This window comes from Octopus sinensis, linkage group LG19 (genome assembly GCF_006345805.1).
Source record: "Octopus sinensis linkage group LG19, ASM634580v1, whole genome shotgun sequence".
NCBI lineage: Eukaryota > Metazoa > Mollusca > Cephalopoda > Octopoda > Octopodidae > Octopus > Octopus sinensis.
In genome coordinates this window covers 49,312,134-49,332,107 of record NC_043015.1, presented here as the reverse complement: position 1 = coordinate 49,332,107, position 19,974 = coordinate 49,312,134, and the positions used below count along the sequence as shown (strand labels likewise).

The 19,974-nt window shown below is 33.8% G+C and overlaps 1 protein-coding gene across 1 annotated transcript in view; it reads left to right on the top strand.

Moving 5' to 3' along the window:
* The window catches only part of LOC115222298 (Na(+)/H(+) exchanger beta), a 193,616-nt gene that overhangs the window by 69,401 nt on the left and 104,241 nt on the right, over nucleotides 1–19,974 (top strand). Inside the window, exons 2-4 of the mRNA XM_029792474.2 lie at nucleotides 10,171–10,405; nucleotides 18,308–18,353; nucleotides 19,248–19,289. Coding sequence (XP_029648334.1) covers nucleotides 10,171–10,405; nucleotides 18,308–18,353; nucleotides 19,248–19,289 — 323 coding nt within the window. The remainder of the gene's footprint in view (nucleotides 1–10,170; nucleotides 10,406–18,307; nucleotides 18,354–19,247; nucleotides 19,290–19,974) is intronic.

The following is a 19,974-nucleotide window of genomic DNA, read 5'->3' as shown; positions in this document are numbered from 1 at the left end:
GGTTGGTGAGCAAGCTACTTGCCACACAGCCACTCCTATACTGGATTGAATTAGATTGGATATTGTCTATGTTAAGTCCACCACAAGATAAAGGCCTCAGCATGTTCTCTCCACTAAGGTCTGATATGTGGGCTGTGAATTTGAACTTGAGATCATCATGATTCCATGAGCCTCCTCTACCACACGGGCTTCAACCAATTTTTACAATATGGCACACTGGGGGAATTTTATTATTATACAAGGTTGTCATAACCATAGCAGGACTATGCAGTGTTCTCATCGCTATGTAAATCATTATCATCATCATCATCATAGGTGTAGGAGTGGCTGTGTGGTAAGTAGCTTGCTTACGGACCACATGGTTCCGGGTTCAGTCCCACTGCGTGGCACCTTGGGCATGTGTCTTCTACTATAGCCTCGAGACGACCAAAGCCTTGTGAGTGGATTTGGGTGACGGAAACTGAAAGAAGCCCATCGTATATATGTATATATATATATATATATATATATATATATATATATATATATGTTAGTGTGTCTGTGTTTGTCCCACCCAATGTCGCTTGACAACCGATGCTGGTGTGTTTACATCCCTGTAACTTAGTGGTTCTGCAAAAGAGACCGATAGAATAAGTACTGGGGTTACAAAGAATAAGTCCTGGGGTCGATATGCTCGACTAAAGGCGGTGCTCCAGCATGGCCACAGTCAAATGACTGAAACCAGTAAAAGAAACACTTAATGTCTGTTGTCCATGCCGGCATGTGTTGGATGGTTTGACCAAGGCTGGCAAGCTTGGGCGCCGCAACAGACTCCGGTCTGATTTAACTAACCTAACAGTAATGTCGTTTTAGAGGAAATACTTGATCTCAAAATTCCAGCAATCAAGATGTAAGAGATTGTTATAATATTTCTGTCGCCTAACACTTGCATGTAATGTAGAGATGCGCACACACACATAAATATGCATCAATAAATAAAATACATCGACATCCACATTGTTGATGTCGCCATTGTCATCACTATCATCAACATCATCATCATCCTAGGGTGTCAAATATTTGGTTTTGTTCATAGTATTTTTCTAGAGAAACCATAAGAAAATTACGTGTTTGTTTAGAAATTTGAGATTACATAGAAAGCATTTTGCGTAGGATATGGGCAGTTCCCGTGAGCACTATCTTTTGAATTTCTGCCATTTTGGGGTTTCCTGGTATCTGAGCTAGGTAGCAATCAGCCCCTTTTGCTATCATTCCCAGGGCACCTATGACAACAGGTATTGTTTTTTGTCTTCAGGTTCCACATTTTGCTAATTTCTATTTCAAGATCTTTATTATTATTATTATTATTATAATTATCATTATTATTATTATTATTATTATTATTATTGTGGAGGTGCAATGGCCCAGTAGTTAGGGCAGCGGACTCGCGGTCGTAGGATCGCGGTTTCGATTCCCAGACCGGGCGTTGTGAGCGTTTATTGAGCAAAAACACCTAAAGCTCCACGAGGCTCCAGCAGGGATGGTGGTGATCCCTGCTGTACTCTTTCACCACAACTTTCTCTCACTCTTACTTCCTGTTTCTGTTGTACCTGTATTTCAAAGGGCCGGCCTTGTCACTCTCTGTGTCACGCTGAATATCCCCGAGAACTACGTTAAGGGTACACGTGTCTGTGGAGTGCTCAGCCACTTACACGTTAATTTCACGAGCAGGCTGTTCCGTTGATCGGATCAACCGGAACCCTCGTCGTCGTAACCGACGGAGTGCTTCCATTATTATTATTATTATTATTATTATTATCATTATCATTATTATTATTATTATTATTATTATTATTATTATTTCCATATTTTTTTCAGAGGGACATAAAGAAAAGATTCAAAAACGTAGGCAACATCCAAGGTATTTAATTTAAATATAAATATAGCACTTATGAAAGTATTGATTATATATAACTTTGTATCATCATCATCATCATCATCATCATTTAATATCCGTTGTCCATGCTGGCGTGAGTTGGACGGTTTGAGGGGCTGCACCAGACTCCAGTCTGATCTGGCATAGTTTCTACGGCTGGATGGCCCTCCTAATGCACGGGTGCCAGTTGTATGACACCAGTATCTGTCACGACTATGACTTCACTTGGTTTGATGGGTCGTCTTCTCAAGCACAGCATATTGCCAAATTATATTATATTACACACGAGCTGACAGAAACGTTAGCATGCCGGGCGAAATGCGTAGCCGTATTTCGTCTGTCGTTACGTTCCGAGTTCAAATTCCGCCGAGGTCGACTTTGCCTTTCATCCTTTCGGGGTCGACAAATTAATAATAATAACAATAATAATAATAATGATGCTGATTAATAATAATAACAATAATAATAATGATGATGATGATAATAATAATAACAATAATAAAAATAATAATAATAATAATAATAATAATAATAATAATAAACTTAACCCCTCCCTGCAAATTCCAGGCCTTGAGCCTTTAGTAGAAAGGATTATTATTATTATTATTATTATTATTATTATATAAATTATTATTATGTAATCGACTTAATCCGTTTGTCTGTCCTTGTTTGTCCTCTCTGTGTTTAGCCCCTTGTGGGTAGTAAAGAAATATATATTATATTACACACACACACGCACACACACACACACAATTGTCATCAGCATCATCATTTTACTTCTGTTTTTCCTGCTGGAATTGTTTGGGCAGGTTATCACAGTCCAACTCAGTTCATATTTTGACACACTGCCCTCCAAGACAGATTCAGGGACCACATCTTATTACAATGTTTTATTTTGGTATAGTTTCTACAGCTTTGCGATGATGCGGTCCCTGGGTCAATGAGCTAAAATCAAAGTATTCACATACACACACACACACACACACACACACACACACACACACACAAACACACACACACATACGTGTATGCCTAGATATACACATATATTTATATTATATTTATATACACATATATTTATATTAATAAGGCGGCGAGGTGGCAGAAACGTTAGCACGCCGGGCGAAATGTGTAGCCGTATTTCGTCTGTCGTTACGTTCCGAGTTCAAATTCCGCTGAGGTCGACTTTGCCTTTCATCCTTTCGGGGTCGATAAATTAAGTACCAGTTACACACTGGGGTCGATGTAATCGACTTAATCCGTTTGTCTGCCCTTGTTTATCCCCTCTGTGTTTAGCCCCTTGTGGGTAGTAAAGAAATATATATTTATATTAATGTAAGTATTGATTCAAATCACTAACATAGCTAGAGGGGGTGCACAGAGGGGGTGGTCTGCTCCAGGTGGCACTTTTATTTCTTCCTTATTGCATACCTTGTTGTCAGCTGGGCATGCTATATCTATGATCCAGCATAGTTTGTTTTCTTTATCAATTAGGACTAAGTCCAGCTTCCTATTCTCTATCTCATAGTCACACTGAATCATGAAATCCCAGAGGATCTTTGCATTTTTATTTTCGATGATGCCTTCGGCTTTGTGATCGTACCAAATTTTTGCTCTTTCAAGTCCATACTTGTTGCAAAGCGTCCAATGGACAAGCCTGGCTATATGGTCGTGGTATCTCTTATATTCATTATTATTATTATTATTATTATTTTGGTTTGGCCTAGGTTCAGTCTTATTCTAGGTAGGAATTATGTGGCTAGCTGGTTACTACCGGTAACCTTAAGTATCCACAAGTTTTCAGCAGTCTTTCAAGTGCTTAGAACCTTCCTGATAATCCTTGTTGTCACTACAAGACAAACCTTCTGTAGGAGCTCTACCGAGCATTCTATTTCAATCTTCTTCAGCTATTATTATTATTATTATATCATTATTGCTCTTCTTCTTCTTCTTCTTCTTCTTCTTCTTATCATTATTATTATTATTATTCAGTAGTATATTTTTTATATCGTGCTTTCACTTCACTACCGAGCGCAGCTCTGTGCGCCTTGGGTATGTGCTGTCATTTGTTGTGATGCTCTGATGGTTATTGTATGGAAAGTGTTCTGCGTAGGATGTGTGCAGTGCCTAATAGTGCAATTTTCTGCATGTTATATGTGTTTGTAAGTCCTGGTGTTTTTGTTATGTATTTGTCTATTATTATTATTTTTTGTTTTTTTTCTTCTTCTTTCAAATTTGCTTCCATTTCTTGCCGAGCGTCTTCCCGACTCCTAGGGCAAAGAAACTCATAGTATACATTGGTAGGCCATTAAACCAAACTCAATAGTTCGTTCATTTTTTTTTTTTTTAAGGTTAAATTAATACATGGGCAGTAACAGCTCTCACAGCTCTTCTCAATACGTGTGATGTACCAGTTAAGACAATCTTTTGCACTTCTTGCAGGGATGGTAAGCCAGGGATCATTCTCATATAATTTTCGGTTCCCTTCTTGATCATTCCTAGTGCTCCTATGATCACTGGTATTGTAACCGCCTTGAGATGCCACATTTTCTCAATTTCAATGAGCAGGTCTTTATATTTCTGAGCTTGTCAAACTCTTTCGCCGAGATATTATGATCACAGGGGTGCTCATGTCGATCAATAAGCAAACTTTATTGTTTTTGTCTTTCACAACAATATCTGGTTTATTGGCTTTGATGGTTCGGTCTGTATGTACTGGAAAGTCCCACAGAATCGTTACATTTTCTCCTTCAGTTACAGCTTCAGGGTGGTGATTATGCCACTTGTCGGTAGTTTTGATATTGTAATGCCGACTTATTAGCCAGTGTAGATATTGGCCAACTCTGTCATGTCTTAATTTATACTCCACTGGTGCTAAGACTTTACATCCAGAGATTAGGTGGTCCACTGTTTCAATCATGTCATTGCAGAATCGGCATTTTGGGTCTGCTCCATTTTTCATTACATTGGCCTGGTAGTTCCGGGTTAATAGGCTTTGATCTTGAGCAGCAGGATGAAACCTTCGCTCTCTGCTTTTAGCCCTGAGCTCCGTAGCCACTGATGGGTTTGCTTCTGGTCACATCAGCTTGTTTGCTACGGGCCACATATTTGCCGTGCAGAGGTTTCTGCCCACCTATCAGCCAATTGCTCGTGTGCTTTTTTCGTTGCCATTATTTTCACCTTCTTTGCAACAATAGTTGCCGTACTTCCCTCGGGTTGTTCAGTTTGGGTATCCTGCACGAGATCAATAGCAAATTTTTGCTTTCATTTATGATAGAATGAAGCTTCTTTCGTCTCTCGTGATTTTCCACGAGCTTTAGCATCCAGTCATTCATTATTCAAGATATTTGGCCAGTCCAATTGTGGTTGTTTTGTAAGCTAGTTCAAATTGGATCAGGCCTCGACCTCCTTGGCTCTGGGAAGGTAAAGGCGATCTACGTCTGCCTTTGGGTGGTGCATCCTATTACAATCAGCAGCTTGCGTATTTTCCTGTCTATATTCTTTATTTCACTCATATTCCAGTTCAACACATTGTAGCTATAAGTAACAACTGGAACTGCTAAGGAATTTATAGCTAACACCTTGTTACGTGCATTTAGTTCAGATTTCAGGACTGCACGAACTCTCCTATAACATTCCTTCCTGATCTTCTCTTTCATGCTTGCATGCTGAATACCAGAGCCTTCATTTATCCCTAAATATTTGTATGTTTGTTCTTGCTCAAGCTCTCTTATGACTGTGTCAACATCTAACACTACTGAATTTGTGGTCTTCACTTTCCCTTTCTGGAAAGTGGCCTTGGCACACTTCTCAAACCCAAACTCCATCCCGATGTCATCGCTGAATGCTTTCACAGTGCGCAATAGGCCTTCAAGTTCATTATTGTCTTTACCATAGAGTTTTAAGTCATCCATATAAAATAGATGGCTTATTTTTTTATTGACAATTTTATACCCATACCCTGTTCTGTTTAATTCACTTGTAAGGGGTATTAGGGCTGTGCAGAATATTAAAGGTGAAAGTGAGTCACCTTGAAAAATTCCACAGTTGATGTTTATATTTTCTGAGGCAAGTACTCCATTAGAGTGGTATAATTGGAGATTCGTATTCCAGCGATCTCAAGATCCATGGATGCGGTATACTGTCGAAGGCCTTTTTATAGTCAATCCATGCAGAGCTGAGATTTCTGCACTTGTTGTGACAGTTCTCAAGGATCATACGATTAATTAGCAGTTGATCTTTGCATCCGTATGAGCCTCGGCGGCACCCTTTTTGTTCAATGGGGAAAATATCATTCTTCTCCATGAATGCATATGTTTTCTCCGCCAGGATAGATGTTAGGATTTTATACGTGGTGGATAGACAGGTTATAGGCCGATAGTTTTTTGGAAAGTTGGTTTCGTTCTTCTTTGGGAGTAGGTAAGTAATACCACTTGCTAACCATTCAGGTGTTTTCTTTGGGTCTCTCATAATTCCATTGAGCAGCTGAACTAGCTTACCGTGTGCGCATGGGAGCGATGCGAGCCAGAAATTCGGCACCCTATCTTTACCGGGGGATTTCCAATTATGGGCCTTCGTGAGTGCCTTTCTTAGGTCTGCTATTGTGATGTCTTCCCATGCTTGTTGTTGTAAATTTTGGTAGGATCCTTCAGTTTGTATAATCCAGTCTGCATTTGTGTTGTACGTCTTCTTGTCACTCCAAATCCTTTTCCAAAAGTTTTGAACTTCTTCCATGGGAGGGGGGTCTCTAACGGTTACTTTCTCCTTCCCTATATCTCTGTAGAATTTTTTGGCATTGGATGTGAACAGCTTATTTTGCTTGTAAAACTTGTTTCTCTTCTCAAATGTTCGTATTCTTTGGGCTTTTGCTTGGACTTTTTGTTTCAGCATTTCTTTTATTGATATCAGTTCTTCTCTTGGTGAGGATCCAAATTTTCTCTTCATCTTTCTTCCTGTTCTGGATCTTACATCATTTCCACATATTAGTTCATTTAATATTAATATTTCCCCTCTCATAAATTCAATTTCTTTTTCAATTTTACTTCTCCAGGTTTGGTTTCTTCCCAGGTTTGGTTTTCTTTGTTTTTTGGGGGGGCATACAGCTGGTTTCAATTGCCCTAGCAGAAGCGTAAATAATTTCATTTAACTCAGTAAAATCAGGTTTTAATTCTTGTATTATTTCATTTGTTACATAGTTGCCAATTTGGATTTGTTTTTTATTTTGGTTTGTATTTGAGAGTTTATGAAGTGGTTCTCTATCATTCATACTTGTATGTCTTACAACTTCAAGCGTATTCAGGATTTTCTGCCTCATTTCTGCCATAGTCTCTCTGTGTTCTTCAGCAAATGCGAGATCTTCAGTTACTGTTGTTTTATCATTTTCCTGGCTATCTTTAACAGGTTCAATAGAATTTCTTGTATCTTCAGGCCTTTGCGTGCTTTGGTCAGATAGCAGTCTTTCAATTAAGCCTCGTGGCGGGCTATACTGTTCATCTGATTCTTCATTTCCTTTGTGTCTTATATTTATGTCATTTTCCGTTGCATGCTTGATCGCGCTTATTTCACTGTCTGTGAGTCTGTTATTTCTAAGGATATGCCTCCTCACATTTGCTAATTTGTTCTCGTCCAAGTAGGGCCTACTGTCTTGATTCCATGTTCTCCATATACTGTAAGAGTTTGCGGTGTGTCTCTCTTGAGATGGCCTACCTAATGCATAGTAATAAGCGTATATTACTTCTTTATACTCTTCTCGGGTCCATTTGTTCCGCTTACATCTTTCTTTCTGTGGTGGTTGTGGTGGTGAACTTGGAGGGCTCGAGTTGGGGAATTTCCCGGTCAAGTGACCATCCATGTTCGTATTCGGAGAAGAGTTTGTGCCAGTTGATGACTTTTCGATCCCAGGCTGGCTCTTCCCTGGGGGACGCGCTTCCAGATTAACCATAGGACAAGCGATTTGGTATACTGATTTAGTTTTCCTTTTAGTTTCCAAAAACATTTTGGTGCTACGATAATATTATCATTTTTAGCTTTGATTTGCTCTTGGGGAGACGGCCATCATTGCCGTTACAATTATAATCATACCATTATAGCAGCCGTAGTAGGCTTATTATTGTTATTATCATCACCATTATTATCACTATTATCATTATCGCCACCATCACCATCATCATCATCACCATCACCATCACCATCACCACCATCATCATCAATGATATTGTTTTATGTGTAGTCACAGCAGTATCTTATTATTGTTATTTTTGTTTTTTTTTATCATTATCACCATCACAGTAGTGTCTGTCTGTCTCTTTGGCTGGCTGGGTGGTTGGCTGGCTGTCTTCAACGCCAGAATTCTTGCCTGTCAAATAATACTTTCATATTTGGTTAACATCTAAAGAGCGGAGGTGAGGTTTGTGTTAGCTGAACTCTGTGAGTGTGTGTGTGTATGTAGATAGATAGATTATCAGCACTATTACTATCATTATTATCATCATCACCATCATCACCATCATCAGTGATGTTTATTTTTTTTTTGGGGGGGGTCAAAAAAGCTCAAATGTCTGCTACTACTAGCCTTAAGAAAAATTAAGGAAGGGCCATCATCAGTGATGTTTATTTTATTTTTTTTTTTTGGTGGGGGGTCAAAAAAAGTTCAAATGTCTGCTACTACTAGCCTTAAGAAAAATTAAGGAAGGGCTGTTCTGTATTGTTTGTGAATAGAGAAGTTGTGTTCAGCCAGAAAGAATCTTAACATCATTATTATTTTTTTTTTTTTTTTTCCCCATGTGCCTTTGTGTTATTGCAATAAAAACTGTTTGTATATTTCTTGTAAGGTAATATTGTGGAGGTTGAAGTTGACTTTTCTAGATATGTTTGTATGTCCAGTTAGGAGAACAGGTGTGTTTTTGCAATAAAAAAGTATATGTTTACATTTATATTTGAATATTCAGGGAGGAAGCAAATAAAAGTCAGATTTTCATAGAAAGTTTTACGGTTTTGTAAGTCCACAAAAAGAAAAGCTTGATGTTTTTATTATTATTATTATTATTATTATTATTATTTTATTATTATTATTATTATTATTATTATTATTATTATTATTATTATCATCATCATCATCATTATTATTAAGGTGGCGAGCTGGCAGAATCGTTAGCATGCTGGGTGAAATGCAAGCAGTATTTCATCTCCCGCTACATTCTGAGTTCAAATTCACCCAAGGTCGACTTTGTCTTTCATTCCTTCAGGGTCGATAAATCAAGTACCAGTTGAGTACTGGGGGTCGATGTAATCAACTTAACCCCTCCACCAAATTCCAGGCCTTGTGCCTATAGTAGAAAGGCTTATCATCATCATCATCATCATCATCATCATTTTTATTAATATCAAGGCAGCAGCTGGCAGAATCATTAGCATGCCAGGAAAAATGCTTAGCAGCGTTTCATCTGTCCTTATGTTCTGAGTTCAAATTCTGTCTAGGTCAACTTTGCCTTTCATCCTTTTGGGTCAGTAAATTAAATACCAGCGAAACACCAGGGTCGATATAATCAACTTAACCCCTCCCTGCAAATTCCAGGCCTTGAGCCTTTAGTAGAAAGGATTATTATTATTATTATTATTATTATTATTATTATTATTATTATTATTATCATCATCATTATCATTATTATTATTATTATTTTTATTATTGTTATTATTATTATTATCATCATTATTATTATTGTTATTATTATTATTATCATTATTATTATTATTATTGTTGTTTTTATTTTTATTATCATCATCATTATTATTATTGTTATTATTATTATTATTATTTTCATTATCATCATCGTTATTATTATTGTTGTTATTATTATTATTACTATTATTATTATTATTAAGGCAGTGAGCTGGCAGAATCATTATCATGCCAGGCAAAATGCTTAGCAGCATTTCTTCCAACAATACGTTCCGAGTTCAAATTCTGCTGAGGTCAACTTTGCCTTTCATCATTTTAGGGTTGATGAAGCAAGTACTAGTTAAGCACTGGGGTTGATATAATCGACCAGCCCCTTCCCCTAAACTTTCAGGCCTTATGCTTAATGACAGTTTAAGTTATAGAGTCAGGAATTCTTGTCAATTTTAACAAAAAAGTTTGGCTTAAAAAATAAATTATTAACTGTCATAGATTCTTGGTTTCTCCTGGGGGCAGGGTGTTTGTGATTATAAGAACCAAATGAAAATATCCTTTAAATAATTTACTTTTCTCGTTCCAGATGATGCTTGCATTTACCAAAAACAGAATGGATGTGCTGTTAGTGTTGTTAATTTTAGCTATATTTCCCACACCTACCACATGTACATGTAGCCGAGGAGAATCTGGTCTTAAAATTACTAACTGTACAGGACCTGATGACGATAATCTCAGCGTTGCCAATTTCAACTTCCATGCTGTTGCGCAACCATTCATCGTTGTCATTGTGGTGATGATAGCCACTTTAAGCAAACTCTGTAAGTTTTTTTATTCCATCTTTTGTTTCTTGTTATACGTAAGTTGAAGGATTGAAGTTCTTGAAAGGCGTGGTTGTGTGATCAAGAAGCTCACTTTGCAACCATGTGTGGTATCTTGGACAACAACAGACTTTACAGCTTCCATCACCCAGATTCACTTGCAAAGAATTAATCAGCTCAGGGCTACAGTAGAAGACATATATATATACACACACATATATATACATATTATATATATATATATATATATCTATATATATATATATATATATACACATATATATATACATACATATATATATATATTATATACACACATATATATATATACATATATATATATATATTATATATATTTACACATATATATATACATACATATATTATATATATAATATATACACACATATATAATATATATACTATATATATTATATATATATATACATATATATACATATATATACATATATATATATATATATATATATATAATATTATATATATATATATATACATATATATATATACATATATATATAATATATATATATATATATATAATATATATAATATTATATATATATACACACACACATATATATATACATATATATAGATATATATAATATTAGGGAGTATAACTCCAAACTTACAGGGAAAAATTCAATTTAATATTAAATCAAATTTCACAGTGTAAATATATAAAATATAAATTAGAGATAAAACCACTATTATGCAACTCAAACAGTGATAGACATAAACCAAAACATAAATAACAAATAATATATATTTTTATGAAACATACTAGCACTATGACCCGGAAATGCCGGGTCATAGTGCTAGTGCATGCATATACAGCTGCGTGCATTTGCATATACACACGAGTACTGTCCAAATGTTCGACTAATCACATACAGGTAGCTGGTATTCAATTGACGTATCAAGTTTCAGGCATTTTGATTGGGTTTTGGATAGAAAATTCACAAAAAAGTCACTTCTATTGATTTTTTAATGGCTTTGCAGGGTGACTGGGGAAATATAAAGATGTGCACAACCACTCTTGGACGGTTTCGAATGACCATAGAAAGTGTCTGCTCTCTAACTGAAAAATTGTGGATTTGTATAAAGGACACACATGCAGACATTTTGCCGTTTATATATAGAGAGATAACTTATAACTAGATCTCAAAAAGTATAAAAATGAATGATCAATATATAATAAGTAAAAAAACTATGTACGTTTCATGGCTAGAATTAAATTCAAATTACAATTAAGTTTAAATTCAATTGAAAATAAATTTGATTTAAAATTATAGTCAATCTTCAGGTTAATGATAATAGTTAAATAAATAAGCAAATAGAGTTAAACAATATTATTTCAAAAAAATAAATAAAATAATAATTTTTCTTGTAGAAAAAAACTCTATTAACTAAATTAGAAACTTAAAACATTAGAATTATTTCTTACAATACATTTATTATGTTAAATATTTAATTTTTAAGGTAAAAAAATAGATAGAAATGTTTATTTATCTTTGAAGATATAATTTGGCTTTAAAAAGACATAATAAACTATTGAATATCTTTAACTCAGTTATACTCCAATACTTAATTACCAAATTATTTAACAAAATAATCACTATTAATATTTTTAGATTTAAGTTCACATCTAATAATTATAAAATAATAAATGCATAAAAATAAGTATCTAAATTATTATCAACAAATATAGTAATTAAAAATCTGAAATTTTCTCTATTAATAAAATCAAATTAAGAGTAGCTCAGCATATGCATTCCTTTAACAATAGAAATCTTATGAACTCTACAGGGCTTAGCAAATACATATGGGAACTAAAATCCCAACAAATTAAGTATAATTTAAAGTGTGAGATAATTTGTAAGGCAAAATCATATAGTATAGGTAGTAATTCTTGTTTTTTATGTTCTAGTGAATGTAAAGAAATATTGTTTAACGATCATTAATAAATTAGTTAATACTTTGGACGAGCATAAAATTAAATGTAGACACAAATTACTTTACTTATATAATAAATTTTTAGATAAATAGTGACTATATTTAAACCCTATTTTTGTTTCTAATTTGTAGTTATATTTAGTAGTAGTATTAATTCTAAAATTTAGCATGTGATTTTATATTGTATATTACATAATTTAATAAGTCTAATTTAATATTTATTATTAAATAAATAAATATATAATTAAATTAATTAATTAATTAATGATAGTATTGTGATTGCACTTCTGTTGGTGGTTTGAGTATAAGTCAATAAGAGTTAGTAAAGGTTCTTTAAATACTTATAGTTAGATTATATTTAGATGTTTATTTTATGACTAAATATATAATTTATTTAATGAATATAGATTAAAAGATAGTTATTTCATTTTCTTTTGTGGTCGATATTGTTATTATTATGATTATTATATGTCTACTAAAATTAATAGTATTAAGTATATATATCTTTTTTGGTAAGAGTTTTAGTAACGTTAAATAAATAATTTTGAATGTGTAGTAAAATAATTTTTTTCTTTATGTACTATTTATTTATAATGATAATATGTACTTTATTTATTCAATTAAAGAGCAAAGTATTTGATCTAAATATAAATTACTTTACCTATATAATAAGTTTAATTTATTATTATTTTAGCATTGGTTTTGAGTATTAATATGATATATAATCATCATCATCATCATCATCATCGTTTAACGTCCGTTTTCCCCGCTAGCACAGGTTGGACGGTTCGACCGGGGTCTGGGGAGCCAGGGGCTGCTCCAGGCTCCAGTCTGATCTGGCAGTGTTTCTACAGCTGGATGCCCTTCCTAACGCCAACCACTCCACGAGTGTAGTGGGTGCTTTTTACGTGCCACCTGCACAGGTGCCAGAGGGGTCTGGCATTGGCCACGATCGGTTGGTGCTTTTTATGTGCCACCGGCACAGAAGCCATTCGAGGCGGGGTTGGCAAATGACAGTAAAGTTTATAGTTTGTAATAAATTTTTTTATATTAATCAAAATGTATTTATATTATATACTTCGAAGTAGATTTATTTAGATGTTTATTTAATTAATATTATTTATTAATGAATTAAGTTTATTAATTAGTGGTCATAATATAGGTAATGATTAATTTATTACTGAGTTAATATTGAATGTGTCTAAAAGATATTTTATTTAAATAAAGATTTTTGACTCCTACGTAACCATATTTTTTTATATATATGAAATAAATTGATTTGTATAAGATTATTAGAGAATATACAGTAAATGGTAGTTATATAAATTATTTTAATTTATAGAGTTTTGAGTATAATTTATCATAGTTAATTATAAATTTTAGGTTTATAGTGAAAGATATTATAATGGATAGTGATTATATTCTCTATTAGTGACTTAGTTCTCTTTATCTATCAAAGCTAAAATATAGTCGTAGTTTTCATTGATAAAATATATTCGTAGTTTTCATTGTTAAAGGAATTTTTCCATCTGTTTGTTCTAATTCTGTTAATAACATAATTCCATGAGTTTTCTTATAAACGCTTAAAAAGACATTTTCCATTTTGAAATTTTAGTTAATGACACTTTTCGAGAGTTAAGTAAACTTTTTTATCTAAGAAATGTTATTGTATTCTATATAACTATTGATTGTTAAATTTGAATTTATAATTATTTGAGTTGTTAATGATAATTTAGACATGTATATTTATTTAATTATTATTAGTATATAATTATTATAACTGTACCTAAATTTTTAAGATATTAGTTAGTCACTGTGGTATATTTTTAGATACTGTGGTATAGTAATACAATTTTTTTAATATAGGTTATACGTTTTTTTTATTTTTTATTTTTAAATTGTATTTTTAAACTGTATTTCATAAATATATTCTATAGATATTTATAATATTTATGTAAGTAATAATAGACTAATTTATTTATTTTTGGATATATGTTTATATATTTATTGATAGAGAAAATTTTAGATTTTTAATTACTATATTTGTTGATTATAATTTAGATACTTATTTTTATGTATTTATCATTTTATAATTATTAGATGTGAACTTAAATCTAAAAATATTAATAGTGATTATTTTGTTAAATAATTTGGTAATTAAATATTGGAGTATAACTGAGTTAAAGATATTCAATAGTTTATTATGTTTTTTTAAAACCAAGTTATATCTTCAAGGATAAATAAATATTTCTATCTATTTTTTTACCTTAAAATTTAAATGTTTAACATAATAAATGTGTTGAAGGAAATAATCCTAATATTTTAAGTTTCTAATTTAGTTAATGGAGTTTTTTTCTACAAGAAATATTATTATTTTATTTTTTTTTTTTAATAATATTGTTTAACTCTATTTGCTTATTTATTTAACTATTATCATTAACCTGAAGATTGACTATAATTTTAAATCGAATTTATTTCAATTGAATTTAAACTTAATTGTAATTTGAATTTAATTCCAGCCATGAAATGTACGTAGTTGTTTTACTTATTATATATTGATCATTCATTTTTATACTTTTTGAGATCTAGTTGTAAGTTATATGTTTTATAAAAATATATATTATTTGTTTTTTATGTTTTGGTTTATGTCTATCACTTTGAGTTGCATAATAGTGGTTTTATCTGTAATTTATATTTTATATGTGCGTGTGTGTGTGTGTGTGTGTGGTGTGTGGAGCCGCAATGGCCCAGTGGTTAGGGCAGCGGACTTGCGATCATAGGATCGCAGTTTTGATTCCCAGACCGGGTGTTATGAGTGTTTATTGAGCGAAAACACCTAAAGCTCCACAAGGCTCTGGCAGGGGGTGGTGGCGATCCCTGCTGTACTCTTTCACCACAACTTTCTCTCGATCTTTCTTCTGTTGGCCTGCTCGCTTAGCCAGCGGGGTGGCGTTATTTGAAGGTTAAAACAATGTGAAGCACATTGTGACCAGTGATGTGTAGCAACATTTGATGGCCTGGTCGGTCACATGATCACATGATATATATATATCAAAATGAGCAACAAGGATATCCAGTGGTAATGCATTAGCTCTGGATATCCTTTTTGCTTATTTTGATTCTAATCACCTTATTTTGAAATTGTATGGATAATATACTGTACTGAGTTCTGGTGCCTCAACTTAGGTACCATATTCATCTGAATATATATATATATATATATATATATATATTATATATATATGTACATGTATATGTATATATGTATATGTATATATATGTATGTATATATATATATGTATGTATATATATATATGTATATATATATATGTATATATATATGAAAATATATATATGTGTATATATATATATATATATATATATATTATATATATTATATATATATATGTATGTATATGTATATATGATATGTATATATATATATGTATATATATATATATATATATATATATATATATAATATCTGTGTTGTGTGTGTGTTGGTTTGTCCTCCCCTAAACTACCACCACCACTGTTTGACAACCAGTGCTAAGTTTGTTTACATCTCTGTAACTTAACAGTTCAGACTTCAAAATAATAAGTACCAGAGTCAAACTGTTTGACTAAAACCCTTCAAGGCGGTGCCCCAGCATGGCCACAGTCCTGTAACTGAAACAAATAAAAGATAACTAAGATTCAGAAGTAAAATCTGGATTCTCTTGTGAACAGAGCAGAACTCTGTTGGTTCCAAGTGGAAGGAAACTATTGGTTGCTTTTGTTTTGAGTCTCTTACAAAACCTTTTGCTTGGATTGTTTTTTTTTTCATATGTTTACTCAGATCCTCTACTGGAAAATCAGATTAGTTTTAGAGATACAGTATTTCCATTAGTGAGATTTTGATATAGGCACAAACATAGTTGTGTGTTTAAGAAGTTCATTTCCCAATCACATGGTTTCAGGTTCATTCCCACTGCGTAGCACCATAGCTCATTGGACATGTGTGTTCTACTATAGCCTTGAGCTGAGCAAAAATTTGTAAAGCAGATTTGGTAGACAGAACCTAAAAGACCATGATGGATGTGTGTGTGTGTGTGTGTGTGTGTGTGTATGTGTTCTATTTACTCTTTTACTTGTTTCAGTCATTTGACCATGGCCGTGCTGGAGCACCACCTTTAGTTGAGCAAATCAACTCCAGGATTTATTCTTTGTAAGCCCAGTACTTATTCTATCGATCTCTTTTGCCAAACTGCTAAGTTACTGGGATATAAACACACCAGCATCGGTTGTCAAGCGATGTTGGGGGGGACAAACACAGACACACAAACATATACATATATATGATGGGCTTCTTTCAGTTTCCGTCTACCAAATCCACTCATAAGGCTTTGATCGGCCCGAGGCTATAGTAGAAGACACTTGCCCAAGGTGTCACACTGTGGGACTGAACCTAGAACCATGTGGTTCGTAAGCAAGCTACTTACCACACAGCCACTCCTACGCCTTGTCTTAACATCATGTGATAGTTGTAAATGAGCATCACCATCATACAAGTGGTGTCATTTATTTCTAGTCATCTGTGAAAGTGTGAAAGATATTGCTTAGAAATATGTTTGGAATCATTCAAAATATAGTGACCAGAAAGACATTTGGCCATAGAAAATCTGATTTAACAAATTTTGTCTGCCCCATACAAACATCTGGTAATCTGGGTCCTCCAGTCTCATGGCAACAGGTCACTAGTCCAGTTCTATATTTAAGAGATTAGGAATTATGTACATTATTTACATTTGATGGATATTTCTCCTCATCTTGTTTGGTGTAGTGGTTAAGAGCATGGGCTACTAACCCCAAGATTCCAAGTTTGGTTCCAAGCAGTAAGCTGAATAATAATAATAATAATAATAATAATAATAATAACAACAACAATAACATCGAAAAATACCTTAGGAATGAGAATCCAGGTTCGAAATTTCCTCAAGACACCTGATGAAATCTGGAGGGTATATCAGCCAAAACGTTGTGTTAACAACAAACAAGAGGAGGACAAATATCTATCAAATGTAAATAATGTAAATAAGGCCACTAGTTGTTTCTGTGGTGAGTGAGTCTTTTTACAGGGTAGGGGTACCAGTCCATGTGTCATGCAGGGGAACTGACGCCCACAATCATGTGGTTGGAAAACAAGCTTCTTACCATGCAGCCGTTCCTGCACCTATGTGCTAAGGACACAAATGACAAAATGACTTTTATCTTAAAACAAATTTATACTTAACAATAACTGCATGGAGGCACATGGCTTAGTGGTTAGAGCAGTGAACTCACAGTCAAGGGATCGCGGGTTCGAATCTCAGACCGGGCAATGTGTGTTTATGAGCGAAGCACCTAAGCTCCACATAGCTCCGGCAGAAGGTAACGGCAAACTTCTGCTGACTCTTTCGCCACAACTTTCTCTCACTCTTTCCTCCTACATCCAGCAGCTCACCTGCAACGGACCGTGGAGGCACATGGCCTAGTGGTTAGAACAGTGGACTCGCGGGTTCAAATCTCAGACCAGGCGATGTGTGTGTTTATGAGCAAAACACCTAAGCTCCACGCAGCTCCGGCAGAAAGTAATGGCGAACTTCTGCTGACTCTTTCGCCACAACTTTTTCTCACTCTTTCCTCCTGCATCTAGCAGCTCACCTGTGACAGACTGGTGTCCTATTTAGGTGGGGAACCTATAAGCCTATGAAACCAGGAAACTGGTCCTTATGAGCCAGACATGGCTCGAGAAGAACAAACAACAATAACTGCATTCATTTCTCTTTTCTTTTCAGTGTTTACCATTTTTTTTTTAAATGTCAGAATCATAAAGTAAGCCTCTTTAAAATGTGGAAGCAACAACAGCAGTTATTTTCCAAAATGTTCCTTTTCATTTTTCAGTGTACCATTATGCTGGCATGCTATCGTCTGTCATTCCAGAATCTTGGTAAGTGAGAACCTAAAGAAATATTTACCATTCCAAACTTTTGAAAAATTGATACATTTAAGATATTGATAAGGCAATTCTCTAATGATCAATCAAATCATAGTTGAACATGTATTACCATTAAGGTTTTCTGTATACAGGAAATGTTTTGTAACAGGTTGGTGATTCTAACCATTCTAAGTTAAAAAGTTATCTCTCTTAAAATTTAAGGGAAAGATTCAAAGAAAAGATAAAGGATAAAGACCCCCTTCAGTCATGAATGACCATGGGATTGCACCTAGAAAGTTCCCTTCCAAGACACAAGTCTGGGCAAGGTTGTTTATGGAAGATCAGCAGTCGCCCATACATACCAGCCTCTCCATCCCACGCCACTGGTGCTATCCAAGGGAAAGGCAAAGGGGCCGATACAGCTTGGCTCCAGTGGTGTTGCAACTCATTTTTCCAGCTGAGGGAACTGTGGCAATGTGAAATGGAGTGTCTTGCTCAAGAACACAATACACAGCCCGGTCCAGGAATTGAACTCATTACCTCATGATTGTGAGTCCAACACTCTATCTGAAGATAAAACAGGTAGAATATATGGATCAGATATGGCCAGTTTGACCATAAAACAAGTAGAATAAATGGGCCAGATATGGCCAGTTTAAATGCTAAAGGTTTAAGGAAAACTAAAAATTCTTGGAACAGACTTTAAGGGAACAAGGATTAAAAAAGATAACCAAAAAAATTAATGAGTTAGAAAAGACCAATTTCAAAAACTCATTTTGTTCTTTGTGATGCTGCAGAAAGCAAATATAAAATTTAACAAGGGGGTTAAAATGAATTAATGTAATTCACAAAGGACTGCTTATATGCTGCTTCACCATTTTTTACCTCTTTTTTTTTTTTTCTCAGCATGCTGGTTATTCTTGGGATTGCTCTTGGCGGTTTAATCCAGTAAGTGTAATATTTGCTAATTTGGTATTGCTTCGTTTCTCCCATCCTCATCTACACTCATCACCCTCACCTACTCTGCTGCTATTTGGATTATATTGTATCATAAATGTCATTTGTCGTTCAGTAATATTGGTAAAAATAATAATAAAAAAAAAAGAAGAATTCCATTACCAAATAGAGAAGCTTATAAACTTGTTCCCTTCCCTGAATAAATCTTTAAAATGCCACAGAATCTAAAATAGCTTCGACAAAAACACATTTAATGGAATGAAAGTCAGTTAGGACAGAAATAGCCATCAGTTCCATAATAAATTTGGCTATGAAGAAAAAAATAAATAATTATTATTATTATTATTATTGTTATTATTATTATTATTATTATTATTATTATTATTATTATTATTATTATTATTATTATTCTTTGATTAAAAACTCTCAGTTTATTTTGCTGGGTATGATGGAAAGTGTCAGCTGTCAACAGCAGACTAAGATGACACTTGTTTACTGGTCAAGCTTCAAGAACCATTATTATTGTTGCTGTTGTTGTTGTTGTTGTTATTGTTATTATTATTATTATTATTATTATTATTATTGGCAAAATCGTTAGCACACCGGGCGAAATGCTTAGCAGTATTTCGTCTGCTGCTACGTTCTGAGTTCAAATTCTGCCGAGGTCGACTTTGCC